The 21,588-nt window shown below is 39.6% G+C and overlaps 1 protein-coding gene and 1 long non-coding RNA gene across 6 annotated transcripts in view; one reads left to right on the forward strand and one right to left on the reverse strand.

Annotated features, from left to right (window-relative positions):
- The first annotated feature begins 3,154 nt into the window (after positions 1–3,154).
- LOC112170226 lies at positions 3,155–13,221 on the forward strand. Of its 2 annotated transcripts, XR_005802048.1 has the most exons (4): positions 3,155–3,461; positions 11,878–11,933; positions 12,640–12,774; positions 13,051–13,221. It is a non-coding gene; the product is annotated as an uncharacterized LOC112170226 (long non-coding RNA). The 2 variants fall into 2 exon arrangements; XR_002925042.2 differs by lacking the exon at positions 13,051–13,221 and having other exon boundaries at positions 3,156–3,461; positions 12,640–13,043.
- Positions 13,222–13,482: 261 nt separating this feature from the next.
- The window catches only part of LOC112174872 (TMV resistance protein N), a 66,887-nt gene continuing 58,781 nt past the window's right edge, over positions 13,483–21,588 (reverse strand). For all 4 annotated transcript variants that reach the window (XM_040509203.1, XM_024312703.2, XM_040509202.1 and 1 more), the window contains one exon: positions 13,483–14,854. In XM_040509203.1, coding sequence (XP_040365137.1) covers positions 13,599–14,854 — 1,256 coding nt within the window. In that variant the 3' untranslated portion in view covers positions 13,483–13,598. The remainder of the gene's footprint in view (positions 14,855–21,588) is intronic.

Raw genomic sequence — 21,588 nt, forward strand, 5'->3', positions numbered from 1 at the left:
TCCAAACAACTACCTAAATCCTTACTAGAGTATCCCTAATTGCCTAAGACCTCATTTGGTGTACAATCAGAGAAACTAAACTTAAATAACAATAGACTAGAATCAAATGCTAGGTACCAAGATAATAGATCGAGAAACACTAAAAAGTGTAATCGAACCAAACATCATGCATAAAATCTCCAGGGTCCCAAATCCAAGCCCCTAGAGAAATTTGGCCCAACAGAGTAGTGAAGTGGACCCCACACCAGCCCAACCTCTTGAAGACCAAATCTGATTTGGGCACCCACCGCCGGGCACCTAGATATGCATGGTCGTCGTCCTTCAGTCGCCCCCAGCTTCGTCTCCACCCAACGTAGCCACCAAAGAGCACGGCCGCAGCCTCCCTGGATTAAGGAACCGATCAGCCAAGCCATCGACTTCGGTGTCAATACCAACGCTGGCCATATCACCGGCGCCGCCAGCAATCCCATCCACCAAAACGAGACCCGACCAGCGCTTTGCACCGCCTCATCAAGCTGCCCAGTACCACCATTGAAGATCTTCCAATCACTATAAGAAGGTAGGCGCTGCCCGATCTCGAACCCAGATCTACCATGCCGTGGTCGCAGCCTTAACTTGAGACATAGCACTGCCAACCAATGAATCTGCGATGCCTCAAACCGATAATCGGAGAGATCTGATGGAGGTGAAGGGGGCCTCTCTGCAAGTAGCCCAAAGGAGGCTGCGCTAGGTTTTCGAGAGAGAAAGCTCTCAACTCTCATTCTTACCATCGACCTTCCTTTTCTAGTAAAGCAAGATGAGTGACTTTTTCATTTATCATAATTACCAATTCCGTGTCAATTTTCTTTTAAGAATATATAGCAATAAAATAAAAGAGACATTCAAAATTTTAAGCTAACTAAATTTTACTATTTCATCGAGCCACCAGTAGGCATAAACCATGAATTTATAGTCAGGTTTTCCCTACGTTAAAAAAAATACATTAACCATGTTTCTGGTCATGAATATAAGGGGTTGTATTGGGTCCTGCGCTGTCAAGGGGGAGTTGCTCATTTCTTTTTGGAAGAGCCTGACTTGCACTGCTAGATGCTTCATCATCATCACTGTGTTGAAGGCATTGCTTGGTATCAATGCCAATATTGCTCTGCTTAAATAATTCTCTCTTCTAAAGCTGCAACTCCTTATGAACAGTAACTCCCCTTATGAATAGTTCCCACCTGTATGATTTATATGGCGCCGAGTTGTTAGGGCGTGTGTCTTCTTCACTTTGCTCCACCTAACCACCGCTAGGGTGAGAGAGGTTAAGATGACAGAGGGAGCGAGAGTGTTCTTCTTTGCTTCGCCCCTGACCCAAGTGAATTGGCGTCTGATCATCTGGGCACAAGGTGATTGAGCTGCCTCGAAGAAAGACAATGCACATGCTTTCTGAACGTGGCGATCTTCTTGATTTTAAGAGGTATTTACTTTATTTTTGCTCTTCTCAATTGGGTTCTTTCTCTTTTCCACAATTGGTTTTGTATTTTAAGACGATTAGGGACACCAATTGTTACTTATTGTGTTGTTCTGAATTGGGTTTGTGTGTGATATGAATGAGTTTGATGAAATTCGTTTCCGTTGTCGATACATTAACTTGGTTTTGAAATATTTTACTAACCGGGTGTGATTGGATTCACCAATGTGGACTTTCCAGTCTATGAAATATGAACACTCAAACACACATGGTATATAATTATATAGACCTAATAATTTTAAGTTCTTGCTTTGTTGACGAAGTGGTGTTAGCTCAATGGTTAGAGCACCCACTACCTAATGACGAAGTCATGGGTTTGAGTCACCATGGGGGTAGGAGTGAAATCCTTTGATCCTCTTTAAAAATATATGAAGAAAATAAAATTAAATTAAAAATTAAAAATTAAAAAAAAGTTCTTGCTTTGCATAATTCTTCAAGCAAGATGGATGATGCTTTCAGTAACTTTGAGGTTGTTTAAGGGAAGAGGATGCATAGTAGAAATATTTAGTGAGAAACCCAGTGAGGTGTTTCCTTTTGTAGATATTTGGGTCTGGGAGGTTAATTAATCATATGTAGTTGTTATGGCCTCATTAAGTAACTATGCTCTCGAATTGGGGGTTTTTGTTGCCCCTTTCTAAATATACTATATGCTGTCAGTTTAAGTTTTGATGGGTTTAGGGATGAGATGAGATGGATTATATGCCTCTGTTGAGATTGTGATACAAATTTTTAAACAATGTTAAATTTTTTGCATATTTCCTCTTTAAACAAACCGATCACAAAGCGACAATCAAAAAACTATTGGAGAGAAATTAATCGGGTGCGGTTGGATTCATATATGCAAAAGCTTAAAACTTCTTTAACATGCAATTGAGCATATTTTCCTGCTGCTTCTTTGTTAGTTATTCATATATGCCTTTGAGCATCGATTCTTCACACTATATTCATATATGCCTCTGTTCTTCTGCTGCTGCTTTGTTAGTTATTTTGCACTATCTGAATCTCTTATTTTTATTCAGGTATGTACTAGAGAAACTCAAAGAGGGTCTACATTGAAGGATTTATAAAAACTGGTTGCAGGTAAAACCCTCCTTTGATGTTCTTAGATATTATGGTGTTGGCTTATCCGGTTCCGAAATCTGTTATTGGATATTCATGTACAATTCTATTTTATTCTCAATGAACATATGCAGGCTCTTTATTGTTTTTGGACCTTGGTTCATATAGTATTTTCACAATGTATTGCTCATACGTGGTATTTTGTTAGTCTATGCAGTTCTCTTTATTCTTTGTAGCTTTTACACTGTTTTATTTTGTCTTTTTATTTATTTTTGGTAAACTACAGCTCCTACATTTTGATTCTTAGTCCCCCAACAATTTTTTCAAGTCAGATTTGATGCCATGTTCAAGGTCCTATCTCCCTTTATTTATTTACATTTCAACTGGGGTTGTGGGATTCATTTGATTGAGTAGAGGAAAAAGTGACCTTTGAGCATGTTCATGAATTTTTTGGATATGTGAATTGTTTTTTTTTGGTGTAAATTTATTTCGCTGACTTTTATTTTGATTTTGAATTGGTGGACTTTAGAGAGAAGTACAAGAAGGAACATCCCAACAACAAATCGGTCAGTACTATAAGTGAATCTCATTTCCCAGATCTACATGCTCAATTCTCTCGACTTCTCCTTGCTGTGATTTTTTTAGTCAAATTTTAAATGATTTTAACTGTTATATAACTTCTTTTACGGTATTGACCAGGTTGGTAAAACTGGTGATGGGTTTTTAGGCTTTTCTTTTTGTTAATAATTTGTTAATTGGTGGAATATTATCCAATAGTTTTTTGATTGTCGCTTTTTGGATAAAAATTATACAGGAAAGAGCGCCCTACCAGGCCAAGGCAGAGAAGAGAAAGGTTGAATGGAACAACATGGAAGTTTATAACAAGAAACAAGTAAGTGTTTCTGTTTTAATTGTTAATCTCTGGGAAATATTGGTATGATCACTGAACAGTGAACACTGTACAGTTGTCATAGCAAATTGGTTTTGTAGTTCTCACAGCAAATTGGTTTTAGGCACAGCGTTATGTTAGAATTTGAACTTAATGATTGGCCCCACTGAAAGGGTTAGACAAGCTAGAGGTTCATCCATGAGCTTAAAAATTGCACTTAAGGTGTACGATGAAATGCCTAGCTCGCACATTTCATTATGAATGAATGGAAATAATGACACTCACATTTCAGATTATCACAACTCCTTTGTAAATGACATTGTTGTCACATAGACTTGGGAGTAGCATTGAATTCACTTAAACTTATTTTCTTTTGATATTGTCGTGTGCCTAATGCTTTTATCGATATTTCGATTATGCAAATTTTACTTTCTGGCTTTGGGGTGTTATAGGTTGTGTGGGGCTTTATGTAAGACCTCGGAAATTTGTTATTAATTCCTAAATGTTTCCTGAGATTAGTAAAGTGTTCATTTGTACGATTTTGTGGTTCTTGGGTGGAGTGGAATTATTTTCGGACGAATAATTATTCGAAGTGCACGTTTTAGGGGATTACAAAGTTTGACTTTTTATACGTTTAGATTCTGTGTGAACTTCCTTCACGAAAGTTGTAGAGCGCGTCGATACGAGTTCGTGGATATGTGGAACGCAGAAATCAGAGTTCGTATGAAGAAGTTATAGCCATCAGAAAAAGTTTCCATTTTGGTTAAATAGGAAAAAAATTAGAAAAATCAGAAGTTTCCAAAACGGGAAACTTTTTCTCTCTCTTCAGCCCGAGCCCAGTTTCGCCTCTCCACTTAGCCGACCGATTTCTTCGTCCTCCGGCCACCATCGGTCCCGATTCCAAGTGGTCTTTCTTCTCCTCAACCTCCTCTACACGTCTGTGGAAGTGATTCTTCACGATTCGAGCTGTGGTGGACGCTGCAAGGCCGAGAAGAAGCCTCGTCGGGGACGAAATCGCCTTCGTCGGAACTGGATTCTGGCCACCTTTGCCTGTGATTATTAAGGGCTTTTGGAGCTCGGAGGACGTAGATGCTTTCCACAAGGTAGATGCTTCGATTCAACTCATGGAGGTCGAATTTTGGAATTGAAATTCTGGGGTTTCAATCGTCCCGATTTGTTCTAAGGTAAAATTCTATCAATTGGTTTATAATTGGACTTTGGTGTAGTTATGAAAGTTGTAATTGCAGTTGATATGAAGAATTTTGGTGTTGGAAGTTTTGCCAAATTTCCGACTTTGGGCCGGCAGACGTGCTGCCACTGTTGTGGTGTTTTCCGGCCATCTCAGGGATAGTTTATGTTCCTGATTTCGATCTACTCGTCGATACGAGCATTTCGATATATAGTTTGTAATTTTTGGAAATCGTATGAGCAAGTTATGAATTTTCCAAGTTTTAGGGTTTTCGGTTCGATCGGTTTTCTATCCGTGAGGATTCGGCCATCCGACTTGTAGTTTTGATATGTTGATCGTATAAATATTCCAGAGACCTCAGGGGGTCTCGGATGAAGTTTCGCCTCTATTGGCGTTACTTTTGGATTTTTGGATTGATTTGGGAGTTGAGAAATTAATTGTTTTTAGTGTTTCGGATACTAAATCGAGGTCGTATTTTATTTGGTGTTTGACGAAGTTGTTTAGACTGATTGTTATGCTTGTGTATCTCATATGGTGTGTGAAGACGCAGCAGGATATGGAGGTGAGTAAATCTCACGTGGTTCATATACGAACCGAGTTATTTAATTGTCGGAATTGATTGATAATTGTAAATTGTTTTCAAAAATAAAGATTTGTTTGAAATAATATGAACTCGATCGACTACGGTTCATAGGGCTACGGCTCACAGGTAAAAAAAATGAATTTAAGTATAAAATGAATTTCTTGGTTTTAATACGTGTGAACTATAGTTGGTATTAGTGGTCATTCCTGCGTGAATGACTACGTATATATATATATATATATATATATATATATATATATATATATATAAGAATTTTCTCAGGTGCAGACGTCCGTATCGAAAATTCGGTACGGATTTCCTGTTTTCGACCACTTTCCGGCCACATTTTTACATCTTAACGGTTCAGTTTTTAGGTCCTAGTGTATAGATCATCTCTGCAAAATTTCAGCCAATTTGGTGATTGTTAAGGCATCCAAAACTGCATTTTACACGAACGGACCGAATCTGTCGAACCGGAACCGTTCGTATTTGTAATGGTAAATTGCAGTTATGGATGCCTTAACGATCACCAAATTGGCTGAAATTTTGCAGAGGTGATCTATACACTGGGACCTAAAAATTGAACGGTTAAGATGTAAAAATGTGGCCGGAAAGTGGTCGAAAACAGGAAATCCGTACCGTCCGCTCGGTACAGATGTCTGCACCTGAGACGGACTGTATATATATATATATATATATATATATATATATATATATATATATATTGGATGGTGTGACATTAGTGAAGTAATGATTGAGAGTTGATTGAATTGTTATTTCGAGCATTTCTCTTACGAGCATACAATTATCATGTTCTGTTGATTATTGTGTAAAAGTGTGTTTTGCTTGAGGAAAGTATTTGAGTCAAGTGGGCTTTCAAATGTTCGGTTGGGTATCGTTTATCACATTGGTGATCGAGGCAAGTATTATCATAGGTTTGAACTTCGGACGAGGTGACAGGCTACGATTCAGTTAGAGCTCTAGTTTGTCTGCCAATGTACTTCTTGGGGAATAACTTTGAGTTATTGTGTGCCCTTGAGTACAATATACTTCTTGGGGGATAATTTTGAGTTATCGTGTGCCCGTGGGTATATTTGTTTTAAAAGAGAGTGTTGGTGTCATTTCTTTTGTCATTCATGTGGGACTTGATTTCGAATGAATTGTGGAGGTGATTTTAAATGTAATCTCCTGAACTAAGTTATATGCAGGAGTTGCCATGATTTGAATTGTGTGAATTTGGTGATCTCCTGAACTAAATTTCTATGCAGGGATTACTAATTTTTATCTAGTGTGATTGGATGTTTTTTTTTTTTTTTTTTTTTTTGAGGGGAATGAAAGACTAATTCATTGACGAAACATCATTACAATCAGAGATTAAAATTGCCTCCACAGACAGAGGAATAGTCGAAAAAAATTCCAACTGAAAATCGGCATTCTTAGCATCTTGCGCCAAGATATGAGCTGCTCCATTGGCTTGTCTTCCTACCTTAAGAACACGAGCATCCAAAGCTTCATGCAATAGCTCCCGTAGGTCTGCTAACAGAAAACCCAATTCCGAATGGTCTAAAGAAGAAGACGACAGAGCCGTCACCAACTCCAAGCAATCGGTTTCCACAATTAGAGGTGTGAGATGATTCTCAAGAGCTGTCTGCACCCCAAGAAGCAGGGCCAACAGCTCAGCATGTTTGGCTGAGTTTGCTGTCATGACCGAATGCCGAAACCCATGCAGAAACAACCCAGTATGATCACGAAACACTCCTCCTAACCCTGTACACCTAGAGGTCTGTTCAAATGCTGCATCAACATTCAACTTCACATAGCCAACTGGAGGCTTAGTCCACTTTGGCCCGACCCGGATTCCCGACACGGACTGAGTAGCAACATGAGCTGTCTTGTAATCCGTCCACCATCCCAAAGTCATGGGTACCACCTTAGAGGTTTGCTTGAAATCTCCATCCCAAACTTTGGCATTCCTATTTCTCCAAGTAGCCCACAAGATCATCAAGGAAGGGGCAAAGTTTTAAGGAGTCAAATTATGGACAGTAACCAACCAGTCAGCAACGGTTGTAGGGGCCGAAACCAAGGGTAAATTGGCACCTTCAATCAAGCTAGCAGCGTGATGACAATCACGAACCGTATGGATAGGCGTCTCAATGTCTTTGTCACAAAGTGGGCATTGGGTATCAAGATCAATACCACGTTCACTTAGCCGACTCCGAGTAGGAAGAATATTAGTCGCTGCTTTCCATGCACAAATTTTCACAGTATTGGGCACATATGCTTTCCACAATTGATTCCACAGATCCGCACTTGGATTGAGTGCGGAAGAATGATCAGCAAGAACTCTGTGTCGAGCCACATGGTAGGCTGACTTCTCTGTAAACCGGCCTTTTTTATCGCCACCCCAAATCCATCTATCCTCATGATTCCGGGGACTAAGCGGAAGATCAAGGATCTTTTGAACAATATGAGCAGGAAAAAGTTTTAAAAGCAAAGCAGAATTCCACATACCTGGGGACAGAAAAAGGTCAGCTACATTTGTAACACGATCTGAAAGATAAACACCCAACTCCTCCCCACATAACCACGGGTCTGACCAAATGTTAGTAGACAAACCATTCCCAATATGACGCTGAATACCAGCTCGAAGTATGTCTCTCCCATGCAAAATACTTCTCCAAGCATATGAAGGTTGTGTCCCCAATGTAGCTTCCCAAAAATTGCTAGTTGGAAAATAAAGAGCTTTGAACAATTGACCAATCAAAGAATCACGGCTTTGGATTAATCTCCAGCCCTGCTTGGCTAGCATAGCCAAGTTGAAAGCAAATAAGTGTCGAAATCCCATGCCTCCCACACTTTTAGGTTTACACAAATCATCCCATGCCCTCCAATGCATCCCCTTTTTCTCATCCGTACTCCCCCACCAGAATTGGGCACATAACTGATGAAGTTCCTGAATAAGGGTCTGGGGGAGTAGGTAACAATTCATTGTGTACAACGGCATAGCCTGCGCCACCACCTTAATTAAAATCTCCCTTCCTGCTGCACTAAGTAATTTAGACCTCCAACCAGTTAGTTTTTTGGACAAATTATCTTTAATGTAAGCAAAAGTATCAGACTTGGATCTGCCAACAAGAGTTGGAATGCCCAGATATTTCTCATGCTTATCCACCACTTGCACTCCCAGAATCTGTGCCATATAAACCCTCATGTGGGGAAGGACACTCCCACTGAAAACCACATTACTTTTCTGCAAATTCACCTGTTGCCCAGAAGCTCGTTCATAAACATTTAATAAATTCCGAATCAAGGTACAATCCTGAGAGGTAGCGCTAGAGTAGAGCATACTATCGTCAGCAAAGAGGAGATGACTAACAGAAGGCGCCCCATCACAAATACGCAGCCCCTGCCAGTGACCAGATGAGACCGAATGTGTAATCAATGCAGATAAACCTTCAGCACATAGCAAGAAAAGATAAGGTGACAATGGATCACCTTGCCGCAACCCACGTTGTGGAGTAACAAACCCTCGGGGAGTACCATTAATAATAAAAGAATAACGTACTGTAGATAAGCAAGACATTATCAGTTGCACCCATTGCTCAGCAAAACCCATCTTCAACATGATTCTCTGTAAAAAGCCCCACTCAAGTCGATCATAGGCTTTGCTAATGTCCAGCTTAAGGGCTAAAAAGCCCTCCTGTCCCCGCCTCAACTTGTGCATATAATGAGCTAACTCCGAAGCTACCAAAGTATTATCAGAGATTAGACGATCAGGAACAAAAGCACTTTGTTGAGGAGAGATAATCGCTGGCAAGAAACTCTTGAGTCTATTAGCAAGAACTTTAGAGGCAATTTTTTAAATGACATTGCATAACGCAATAGGTCGCATATGCGACATATTCACCACCTCCCTAACCTTAGGAATAAGAGCAACATAAGTATAAGTCAAGTCTGGGGGCAATTCCGAATGAGTTAACATCGAAATGACCGCATTACTAACCTCAGGGCCAACGAGGTCCCAATATTTCTGGAAAAAGAAAGGTGAAAGACCATCTGGACCTGGCGCCTTTGAAGGATGCATCTGAAAAAGAGCTATACGGACTTCCTCCAAACAATATGGTGCTAGTAACGTCTCATTCATCTGAGGAGAAACTCGGGGTTCAATGGTCTGGAGAACCAAATTTTGAGCCTCCACATCAGGGGTGTGGGAACTAAAAATAGTCTGAAAATACTCCAAAACCACACTTTCGATACCTACCTTGGACTCTTGCCATACCCCATTAACATCGAATAGACCCTTAATTCTATTCTTCTGTCTCTAGTTCGATGCTTTCTTATGGAAGAATCGTGAATTCTGGTCTCCATCCTTGAGCGAGATCGCTCTAGAACGCTGTCTCCAATACGTCTCATCAATAGACATTAATTCATTCAAACGTTGTGAGAGTTGAAGCTTAGAGGCCTGATCATTCGGATCGAAAGGTTTCTGGAGAAGCGCATCTAACTGCGCTCTTACAGCGGCCACTTCTTCCCTTCGACTCCGAAAGACAGTACGATACCAATCCAAGAATTGGTTTCCCAACCCTTTAAACTTTCGGCAAAGCTGCAACATCGGCGCCCCCCCATATGGGGTGCCCCAGGCCTCCTCCACCTTGGCTGAGAAACCTTCATGAGCGCACCACATTTCTTCAAACCGGAATTGTCGCCGGTAGAAGTCCTGAAGCATTTGTTCCTTCCGCACTTCCAGCAGAAGAGGAGTATGATCAGACCGGCTCGGGTGGAGATTGATGATACAAGTACCCCTGTCAAGCCTCTCCTTTGTGTGAGAATCACACCATGTATAGAGACCACCCGCTGCCCCCATATCATTCAAATTACAATCCGACAGCGCTTGCTTGAAGGCCTGCATCTGACTAACATTGCGTAGTCGACCCCCGGATTTCTCACCCAGTACCAAAATCTCATTGAAGTCACCGGCAACCACCCATCACTCTCCCGGGTTTCGAACCAGCGACCGTAGCAAATCCCAAGATGTATGACGCTGACCAGTTTCAAGATGGCCATAAAAGCCAGTAAACCTCCATTCTGCCTCGTTCGGGGCATTGATGAAAGCATCAATAAAATATCGATCCACATCGCGGACCGTAACGGAGATAGTATCATCCCAAAGTAAAGCCAAACCCCCAGAACGATCAACGCGATCAAAGTGAGCAATATGAGAGAGACTAGCAGAGCGAAGAAGTGACTGATGTTGTTCCTTGGTGCAGTGCGTCTCATTGAGAAAAACCAGATTCGCTCGATGATTCTGGATTAATAACTTGAGGGCATGACGAGTTCGTCTATTGACGATTCCTTGACAATTCCAAATCAGCACGTTCATGTTGAGAAACCAAGGTGATCGGAGCACCCACTATAGCCGTCCGACGGCACTACAGAAAACCAAGGACGCTAGGGCAAGAAAACCTAGCTCTGAAGTATTCGCTTTCAAGGATTTGGCAATTCTATGAGGTTCACGACTAGTGTGATTGGATGTTTGGTTGCGTTTGTGGAGTAAAATGTTGTTGCTTTAATTATCTCACGAGCTGAGAAATTATAAGCATGAGTGTGACGTGAGTCATTTTATTTGAGTTTACTCATACGAGCTTAAAAAGCTTACCGGGTTTGTTGTTTGCAATCCCGGTGCACCATTCCATGGTGTAGGGTTTATTGTGCAGGTAAGAGTAATAGTCGTCGAAGTTGAGGTGTTGTTGCTGGCGTAGCTTGGACATAGTAGGGTGCTTTGGTTTTAGTCTTCCGCTGCATGTGTAGTGAGTGTGGTGGGTGCGTTTACTTATTGAATTGTTATTTAGTTGAATTTGTAAATTCTCGGAATGTAATATGTGACTCTAAAGAACGAGTCGGTATTGACATTGTGAGCTCAGTTTGTTTAGTTACTTAATTTAAATGAAAAATTTTCTATGTATTTTTCTAGTATTTGTTAAGTTATCGCGTTTCGGATTTGAATTTATTTATTCAAAATTCGGGGCGTGACACTTTACTTTGAACAGATACAGTGTAGTGTGATTTAAGCCCCTGGGTATGGACTGGCGGGACTTATAGTTAGATGCATCGATCTTAGTTTAACTTTGTGTTGCATGGCATGGATCAAGTCATAGGCAAGAGCCTGTTTTTTGGGGTTAATATGCATGTCATGTGTGCTTGTGTGGTGCACTTTATGATTTCTTTTGTTTTTGTTTGCTTTTCAAGAAACGATTTGGTGGAAGTTGTATATGTTTTTGTATTTGTAAGTTCAAGTGAATAAAAGTGGTCCTTATATATAGGTTTTCCAATTAAATTATCAGTTGATCAATATGCGAGAGTTATAATTGCTGTCCACTATTTTGACTATTAGTCTGGAATTGCATATTTTTTTGTTTTTCAAATTTTTTTTCTGAACCCTGAAGGTAGACGTTGAACTTTGAATAAATCGAAGAATTGTTCCCAACATTGTTGCTTCACAAATACCACCCGTTGGAGTGCAACTTTAACTACCTCTTGCATAAAAATAAAAAAATAAAAAAATAAAAAAAACAGAGGAATATATCATCCCCCATTTACATACCTGGCTCACACTTAAGTTCACTATTTCCTTCCATTTTTGTTTGCAGGTAATTGTGTGATAGAGTAAAAGCTTGGTCCTTTAATGTATCTGATAGCTGCAAAGGTAAATGATCTACATCCTTATTTCCTCCATATGTATATATATCTCAAGTATCTTGATCAATTACATTGTATTGTCTCTCTCTGTATAAAGTATCTCAGCCAATGTTTAGGGTATTTTAAAATTAAGAGTTAGGTGAGAGCCAATGAACCCAGTTTCTCCAGTAACCAAAATTTTCATGTTTGCCTTAAAGAATTTGCATCCTCTATTAATGGTCATTTGAAGAACTCCTCAACTTCAAGAAAAATCCCCAAATTTCCTAAGCTGTTTTCAGATGAGTGCAATTGCAGTATGAGATAAAGGAGAGAGTTTTATATACATAATGCAATGAGGTCACACCCCTTCTTTTCTCTTAGTCTGGATTAAGTACTCATTGTCCTTAACGTATAAGGACTTAAGTTAATTAGTGCAGTGTTTGGATTGTTTTATTTTTGTTTCCAAATTTAATTAAGATTTCTCTTCTTCTGTTTTTGTTATATGATTGCATATTATAATTAAACAAATGAGAAAGCGATAATAATATAAATTCACCAGAGAGAGAGGAATCCATGGTATTTGAGGGGGCAGAGATAATGAATTCTATTTTTGTACTTCCTGTTGTAAATTTTTGAAACTACTTACAAATCTTTGATATATTACAATGTTCACAGTGTGTGAACAATGATGAAAAGCCCCTCATTGATGTGGGAGGATACATTTCTTTTTGTAGGTTTTTGCGTTTGTAGTAGTCATCTTCGCTTTTTCATGGAAAGTGATAGTTCGTGCTCTTGAAGAAAATGCTAGAGCTTCCTACAATTTGGACACTCCTTGAACTATAGAGCCTTCTGAGAAAGAACCGATTCAGGTAAAGTTGAAGTTGAAGCCTTTCCCATCATATCTGCTTTCCGTATTCTACAGTCTATATCATTCCAGGGTTATACACAGAATTACAGATTGAACTAAAATAAGTTCATGAACACACCAAGTTGAACAAGTTAGAGATAATTAATCTGTGCCATTCTGTACATACTAGAACTGCCTATTTTTGCTTAAGATACTGAGACTAAGAGAAGGAAATAAGGGAATGAGCATAGTTTGATTCTGCACCTTTTTTTTTTTTTTTTTTTAAATTTTGTTGCAGATTTCACTGAGCTGTAAATGAAGTTCATGAATTGCTCTGTTAATTTTCTTTTTTACTCTGTAATTCCCTTTCCACTTATTTTTAGCATTTTATCTACTTTGTCCGTTCAATTTAGACATCCCTTAATTAATGGCCCAATCTTTTATATATAACCTTTTTGTGCTCTGTATATTTCAGTGACAACTTTGAACCATCAGATCAGACCAGAACAAATACATCGGTTCAATCTGACACAGAAGACCTTACCTAGCCACTTCTGCTCTGCAATCTTATGCTTTTTGTTATGCTGTGTAACTCTTTGTGATAAAGACCAATATGTATGGTTTTTTTTGGTAATGCTAACGGTGCTTAAAAAACAATGTCATGCTATGTACATATAAGCATTGGTTGTCAGGACCATTCTCTGTTTTCTGTAATGCCTGAAAACCAATCAACCAAAATAGCAGACATTTTGTACATCTAACAATCAATGTACATACAAGCTTTTTGGCTATTCTTCTGTGTTTTCTCATTCCCTTTTTTTTGCAACATTACACCAATTATTACTGCTACAAAAAGACCCGCAGCATTGCGCGGGCCTTTCTATCTAGTGTTTCCGAAAGCTCCTCTGCATCTTCCTCATATACCATACGGACCCCACACTTCTTCACTTGCACTATTTCCCCATTCTTTATTCGGTCATCATCCCAGGAATTAGGTTGAAATAAGAATACAAGCTGATAGTAGATATCCTGCCACTCATATTGAGAGAACATATCACGCGCCCCACAGAAGAACCAAATGTGATCCAACACAGGTTGACCCCACTCTCCCCCAAACCAAATGTGATCTAATGAAGGCAAGAATTTTCCATTGGCACTCAGTTCGCATTTAATTAACCACCGAACAGAAGGCGGGAGCGGTTTGAGGAGTCTAAAAACAACACAGCAAGCGAATCCCATCCACTTTTTACTAAACCAACCTGGATGCAGCTCTACGGTTATTGAAGACCCCACAGTTCGGTGATTGTACCACTCTGGAATTTCATTTCCAGGAACAACAAACTCAAATATTTTATGGTCAGACAATGCTTGACCCATAAGGTAGCGTGTTAGCAATGAAAGTGCTATACTCTCACAGCTTTGATTCTCCACCAGTTTGAAACAGTTAACAAAATATCCTTCTAGCAACGAATTGCTTTGTCCTATTTGATTGGCCAACGTATCTAATGAAATGCAGTTGTCAGCGTCTACCCACACATGAGATGGAAGCTCTGGTAATCTCCGAATCTTGTGGCACCATTCCAAGCGAAGACGGTCAAGTCTAGAGAGTTGACCGATGCTCTCGGGTAGTCTACTGAATTGATTTCTGCTGAGATTTAATGATCTTAATGAAGACAAGCATCCAAAATCACTGGGCATTGCTTCTTCAGAAAGATTGCAGTCACTTAGATTCAATTGAGTTAATGAATGCAAACCCGACAGACAAGGCAACGACAATCCTGCCGGAATGTGACTTCTTTTTCGCAATAACTGAAAGGGGATCATATTCCATGATTTAGGTGACTCTGCTTTACATCCAGCAAGACAGAATTCTTTGAGGTTTTTCAAAAGACCAATAGAGGATGGCAATTCTCTTATGCTACTTCCACTCACATCAAGCTTCTCCAAACAGGCAACATGACCCAACTCATCCGGCAATTTGTCAAGCTTTGAGCAACCAGAAAGATTGAGATCTTTGAGAGATTTTAAGCCACCTACACTGCTTGGAAGTCGCACAAGATTCTTGCAATCTTTCAAGTTCAGCACAGTAAGTCTTTCAAGCACTTCAATTGTCGGGTCAACCTCATACAATCTTATACAACCTTCAAGAAACAGAAACTCAAGATACGGCATACCTTTAAAGTTTGGGGTGTTGACAAGATTAAGAGAATGACTCAGATTAATGGTTTTCAACTTCCATAAAGGCTGCATGTTAAGTAAAAACCATAGAAAAAATTAGCTTCCATGATATATTCAACAATTATTAAAAGTAATAAAAGAATGATATAGCAATGATAGTATACCTCTGTTCCTATCCGAACATGTTTGATACAACTATGAGACAAGCTAAGTTCGAACAGCTTCTGAGGGTTGAAATGCGATGGCAGGGATTTTGATGGATACCTCGTCCAATCAAGAATCCGTAAACTATTGGGAAGATAATCAAGTCCCTTAGGTAGGTTCCCATTCTCAATCTTCAGGTATCTCAATTTGTTCATCATTGAAAATGATTTCGGAGTCACGTCCACCTCTACTCCCAACTCTCCCAAGTTCAAAAATATGCCTTCTATTGCTTCAGTTCCCTATCAACCAAATTTTATCATACCATAAAAAGCAGATTTAGTAGACTGACTTGTCATATAACATACTATCAAATAACAGTTAAAATTATTCTTGTACTAAATTTCTTACAGTATTTTTGGCCAAGACATGTTTGACGTCTTCAAGAAGCCACAACCTACTGCACCTGCCCGGCTCGTTAGGAGATTCCCGGCGGATAATTTCCCGACCCATTTCTTGAAGCAAATCGTGCATCCTTAGTTTTCCATGCGAAACAGTCAACAGAGATCTTTTGATAAGAACTTTTATTCCAAAAATTGCAGAAAAATCGCAACTGGTGAGTACTTCTGTTACTCGATCTTTGTCCTGCCAATTAAAGAAACATGCAATGTCTAGGAATATTTTCTTCTCTTCAGAATCTAGACCGTTGTAACTTATTTTAAGTATGTCAAAGATTTCCGAGTTACAAACTCTTCCCAGTTTTCTCAATGCACTGTCCCATTCACTTGGATCACTTTTATACAAAAGAGAACCCAATACTTTAAGAGCTAAAGGAAGACCTTTGGCATAACTTATAACAGATTTAGACAATTCAAGAAAATCTTCTTCAGGATAACCTCTTTTGAAAGCTTTCCAGCTAAAAAGCTGAAGAGAATCATCATCATTTAATTCTTCAACTTTCAATCTATTCTCCACTTCACGTTCAATCAACAAATGCTCATCTCTAGTTGTGATAAGAACTCTACTCCCTGAACCAAACCACTCTGGGTTTCCTGCCAAATATTCTAAATGACTTGAATGGTTCACATCATCAAGAATGAGAAGAACTTTTTTGTGACGTAATAACCTCTTTAATCTGGTGGCTCCTACATGAAGGTCTGATATGTCAGCCTCTTTTGCCCCAATCCCAGAGAGAAGTTGCTTTTGCAGATTAAGTAAACCACTTTTTTCAACGGAGTTTCTGACATCAGTAATAAGGAAACTGAATTGAAATTCACAAGAGATTCTCTCATAGACCGCTCTTACCATAGTAGTCTTACCAATCCCGCCCATTCCCCATATACCAATGAAGCGGACGTCTTCCACCCCTACACTTAAAAGCAACTTAACTGGATGCAATCTTGAGTGAATTCCAACTAGATTTTCTGCATAACTGTATGATGTAGGTTGCAATCTTTTACATATAACTTCAACAATATCTGTAATGAGCTTTGATTCATACCTACAACACAGAATAGACTAAACTTATAAGGTTATTGATATGAAGATTAATTTAGTTTATGAAAATGTCTCTGCATTGACTTAACCTCTTTTATATTCTTGTAATGGCATTTAAAAAGCCTCATAGGTTCAATTGGTTATCTGCCTATATAATTTGTGAATAACATAATGAAGAACAGAAAAATTAATTATTTGTAAATTAAAGAAATGGAAAGAGACAAAAAGAAAAGAGTATGTATAGTTGTATACCAATCCTTTGAATTCCACCCAGAGAAACGTGCCACTTCAATTAAAGCATCTCTCCACCTTTGCACTTTCTCTTCTTCACCCCTAAATCTTTCTTCATGATTAGCGAAGGCTTGTCTAAAACTCCCTGTTTGCTTTCGTACATCAGAGGGATCAACATCATAGAAAATTGGCAGCACAGCTTCTGTTTCTTTCATACATTCAAGAATTCTCACAAGCTCATCCAAGCACGATGTCGACGATGCATAATTTTGTGAGAGAACAATGAGAGCAAATCTCGATTCTTCAATTGCAGCAAAAAGTTCTGGAGAAATAGCTTCCCCTTTTTTATGTTGAGGATCATTCCTGAAAGTTATGATTCCTTGATGTTCCAATGCAGTGTATAAGTGGTCTGTAAAAGCCTTGCGAGTGTCATCACCTCTAAAGCTCAGAAAGACATCATATTTCCACTGAGGAGTTGAAGGGGGGGAAGATGCAGAGGTTTGAGTGCTCATTTCCGATGAAACCTACTTTTGTACTTGTGGAAGAGTCCGTGTCCAAGGACTATATATACGACTATACGAGTAACCGGAGAAGCTTTCAACACAATTTCAAGGCTCGGAAGTAACCATCATGGAAAACAAGCAGTCGTTTTTCAGGTTTCTCTTCCCTACTGCATAAAACGTAGCAAAGATGAATAATTTCCTAGTCAATACACTATAATAAATATTAATTCTAAAAAGAGTTGTATAATTAACGAGGGAAGCAGCAAACATTAGCTGTTTTGGTTTCAGTGGTTGTTTATTCCTCTGCTTTATCTTTTTCAGGTATCTAAATAGAGACACAAAACTCTTGCAGAAGCTGCAAATGCATATAATATATCCTAACACATAACCAAAAGTTATGATTAAAATTAATGAGTGCCCGAGTTATGCATGAATGTTTCAGAATTTCATAAGAATTGTGAATATTAATCCATGATCAATTATGAAATACTAAGCAGAGCTGTATAAATAGAAACCAGAGAAAAAAAGACAACAAAAGAGATAAAAGTTGATGTCGAAACAGATAAGAGACATAGCAACACATACAAATAAAAGACCAGTTGGAGCTTAACCTGGGTTTAAAGAAAACAGAAACATAGCAACGCATACAACAGATAACAGAAACATAGCAACACATACAAATAAAAGATCAGTTGGAGCTTAACCTGGGTTTACAGATAACAGAAACATAGCAACACATACAAAGTTACAAACATAGCAAATTAAAATTGTAAAAACAAACAGAAAAACGGAGCTTAACCTGGGATAACTGAGATTTGAAGTTGGGATCAGATCGACTTCAAATAAAAGATTAAGAATGAGTAGGAGCAAAGTGGTGAGAGACTTGACTCTTGAGAGAGAAATAGATCTAGATCGTAGTACTGAGGACTCTTTTTTGTTTTTTTTTAATAAATGGGGACCAAACGGCCCAGCAACAAAGAAGAGAAAAATTACACTCTAGGAACTACTGTCCTATATCTAGGATATTCACACAAGTCATCCAACAAGAAGGAAGTAACTTGTGGAGGAGGTTGCTCCATAACATGCACTCCAATCTCAACATCCACTCCAGATTTAGAAAGCACATCAGCAACCTGATTAATATCACGATATATGTGGCTAACTTCACAGTGAGGAAACTGTCTAATCAAAAATTGGCAGCAGTCAATAAGAGTTTTAGCAGGATGTAAATCTTTCACACCCTGCTTGATCATGTTAACTAGAACTTCAGAATCACTTTCAACCATCAGATATAGGCATGAAAGATTATGAGCCAATCTTAATCCAAGAAGAAGACCCCAAATTTCAGCATTAAGAATAGATCCACACCCCAAATTAGCACTGAATCCAGAAATCCAATTACCATAGTGATCCCTCAAAACTCCACCAGCTCCGATCCGATTTCGGGCACCATCAACATTAGTTTGTAAAAGTTGACTGGAGGTTTACTCCACACCATGCTGATATTGATTCTAGCTACCATCAGAATTGGCCTTGGTCACATTAGCAGAGGTCCATTCTCTGATAGCATCAATGATCAATTTGCTAGGATTATATGGATGCTCCCAACTGTTGGCGAGTCCATGTCTCAAGTTGGCAAGAAGATTAAGCATACTGGACATCTTTTCCTGAAATGGCATTCTGGTGTTTTCCAGCAGAGACAAACTGAGATGAGATTGATTCAGGGTAAGTTGGAAGATCTCATGAAAAAGACTTTTGAGCCGAGTCACTTTGATGAACAAAAAGCTCTCCAAGTTCGACTAAATGAGCTACTTACTGCTAATGAAACGTATTGGAGGCAACGTTCCAGGATTCAATGGTTGACGGAGGCAGATCGTAACACTGCCTTCTTTCATCAAAGGGTTTCGAACCGCAGGTCTAGGAATCGTATTAAGGGTCTCACCAATGCCTCCGGGCAATGGACTTCCTCACCGGGAGAGATCTCGGATATTTTATTTCATTATTATGAGACTATCTTCAGAGCTGACTCTTCTGATCCGGAAGCACTTCATGTTATTTTGGACTGCTTGCAGCCTAAGGTGTCTGATGAGATGAACTCGAGTCTTTCAGCTCCGTACTCTGATGAGGAGATTAAGAAGGCTTTGTTTCAAAGTCACCCCTCTAAATCTGCAGGCCCTGATGGGATGTCTCCGTGTTTCTCCCAAAAGTTTTGGAATGTGGTTGGACATGATGTCTGTTGTGCAGTTAAGGAAGTGTTGACCACGGGTAATATCTCTCAGGAATCCAATTTTACTCATCTTACTCTTATTCCGAAGGTTAAAGAACCGAAGCTTCCTTCTGATTTGAGACCAATTGCATTGTGTAACGTGGTATATAAGATTGCTTTGAAGATTCTGGCTAATAGACTCAAAGTCATTTTGCCTCACATTATTTCCCCGTTACAGAGTGCCTTCGTCCCTGGAAGATTAATTTCGGACAATACTTTGGTTGCTACGGAGATTGCTCACTTCATGAAAAAGCTTCGTAGGCAGGCAGATGGATTTTTTTCTCTAAGACTGGATATCTCTAGGGCATATGATCGTTTGGAGTGGCAATACCTTGAGGCTATTCTTCTCAGGCTAGGTTTTTGTCAGAGCTGGGTGTCTATTGTGCAATGTTTTCAAAGGCGATTTTGAGGCGAGCCCGGGGCGCGCTCTGGTGTGAGGCGACCGGAAAACGCCTCGCCGGTCTAAACTGAGGCTTGCTGCTGGAAAAGCGTCCGCCCAGGCGTCGGGGCAGCCATTTTTGCCGAAGGCGAGGTCTGATGCGGCGGGAGGCGGAAGGAAGAAGATGGAATAACGTGTATTTTTGTTTCTCCTTTCCTTCAGCCAAAACGACGTCGTTTTATACAGGTGCCTTTTCTGAAAATTTCTTTGGGCCAATCCAATATAGGTAGGTAACATAATGGCCCATTTACATATTCAAAGCCAAAAGCCCAAAGAATTCAATAATTTGATAATATATTTATTTGTTTATATTTTTATGTATTTGAATATAATTTATAAATGTAATATATTAGAATAATATTTGCGGGAAAAGCGGTCGCCTCATCGCCTTGAGGCACTCGCCTCGCGAGGCACTAATAAGACGCCTTCGCCTTCGCTTTCGCATTTGAAAACATTGCTATTGTGCTAGCCACGGTAAAGTCTGTTAGCTATTCTATTTTGATAAATGGTTCTCCTACAGGTTTTATCATGCCTACCCGAGGTATTTGGCAAGGAGACCCCTTGTCTCCATTCTTGTTTATCTTGTGTGCCGAAGGACTCTCAGCCTTGATTTCTTCCTCCGTTCAGAACGAAACTATTCGAGGTTTAACCATGGCTCCTACTGCTCCTACTATGCATCATCTACTCTTTGCAGACGATTGTTTTCTCTTTGGGGAAGCATCAGTGCGAGAATGTCAAGCTTTCAAGCGAATATTAGCAGTGTATGCACGAGCCTCTGACAACCAACTTGCAGAAATCTAGTGTAGTGTTCAGTGGTAACGTCAGTTTGCATAACAGGAATAGTCTTGCTGCTATCCTTGGTGTGCAGTGTGTTAAAGAACATGGGTTATACCTTGGTCTGCCTATTCATGTTGGACACAACAAGAAAGCCATCTTTGCTTACTTGAAAGAGCGATTGTCAAAGAAGCTCATCAGCTGGAGATCCAAAATCTTAAGCTCTGGAGGTAAGGAAATGTTGATTAAGGCGGTGGCTCAAACTTTGCCTAATTATGTTATGAATTGTTATGCTCTTCCTAAATCTATGTGCGATGAGTTACAGCAACTGTGTTGCCAATTTTTTTGGGGTAGTACTGACGAGAAAAAACGAATTCACTGGAGGTCATGGGAAATAATGTGTTTACCAAAAGACCAAGGGGGATTAGGTTTTAAACATTTACATGCTCATAATATGACAATGCTTGATTTCCAAGCCTGACTCACTTGTGGCTCAAGTTTTTAAAGCCGTATATTATCCTTTTGGTTCCTTTCCTACATCAGATATGGGTGAGCGTCCTTCCTACTCGTGGCGGAGTTTATTGGAGGCTAGGCCCGTGTTACAGGCATGACTTGTATGGAGAATTGGAGATGGGCAGTCAGTAGACATTTGGAATGTCGAGTGGATTCCAAATATCTCCCATCATTCCATACTTCGACCGGAGGACACTATCTTTGACCGAGTTTCTGATCTATTTCACGGGGATTCCTTGACTTGGGATCATGCAGCTGTTCATGCCTGCTTCAAGCCTGATGTAGCTGCCCAAG

The sequence above is a fragment of the Rosa chinensis genome, chromosome 6 (assembly GCF_002994745.2).
Source record: "Rosa chinensis cultivar Old Blush chromosome 6, RchiOBHm-V2, whole genome shotgun sequence".
Classification (NCBI taxonomy): domain Eukaryota; kingdom Viridiplantae; phylum Streptophyta; class Magnoliopsida; order Rosales; family Rosaceae; genus Rosa; species Rosa chinensis.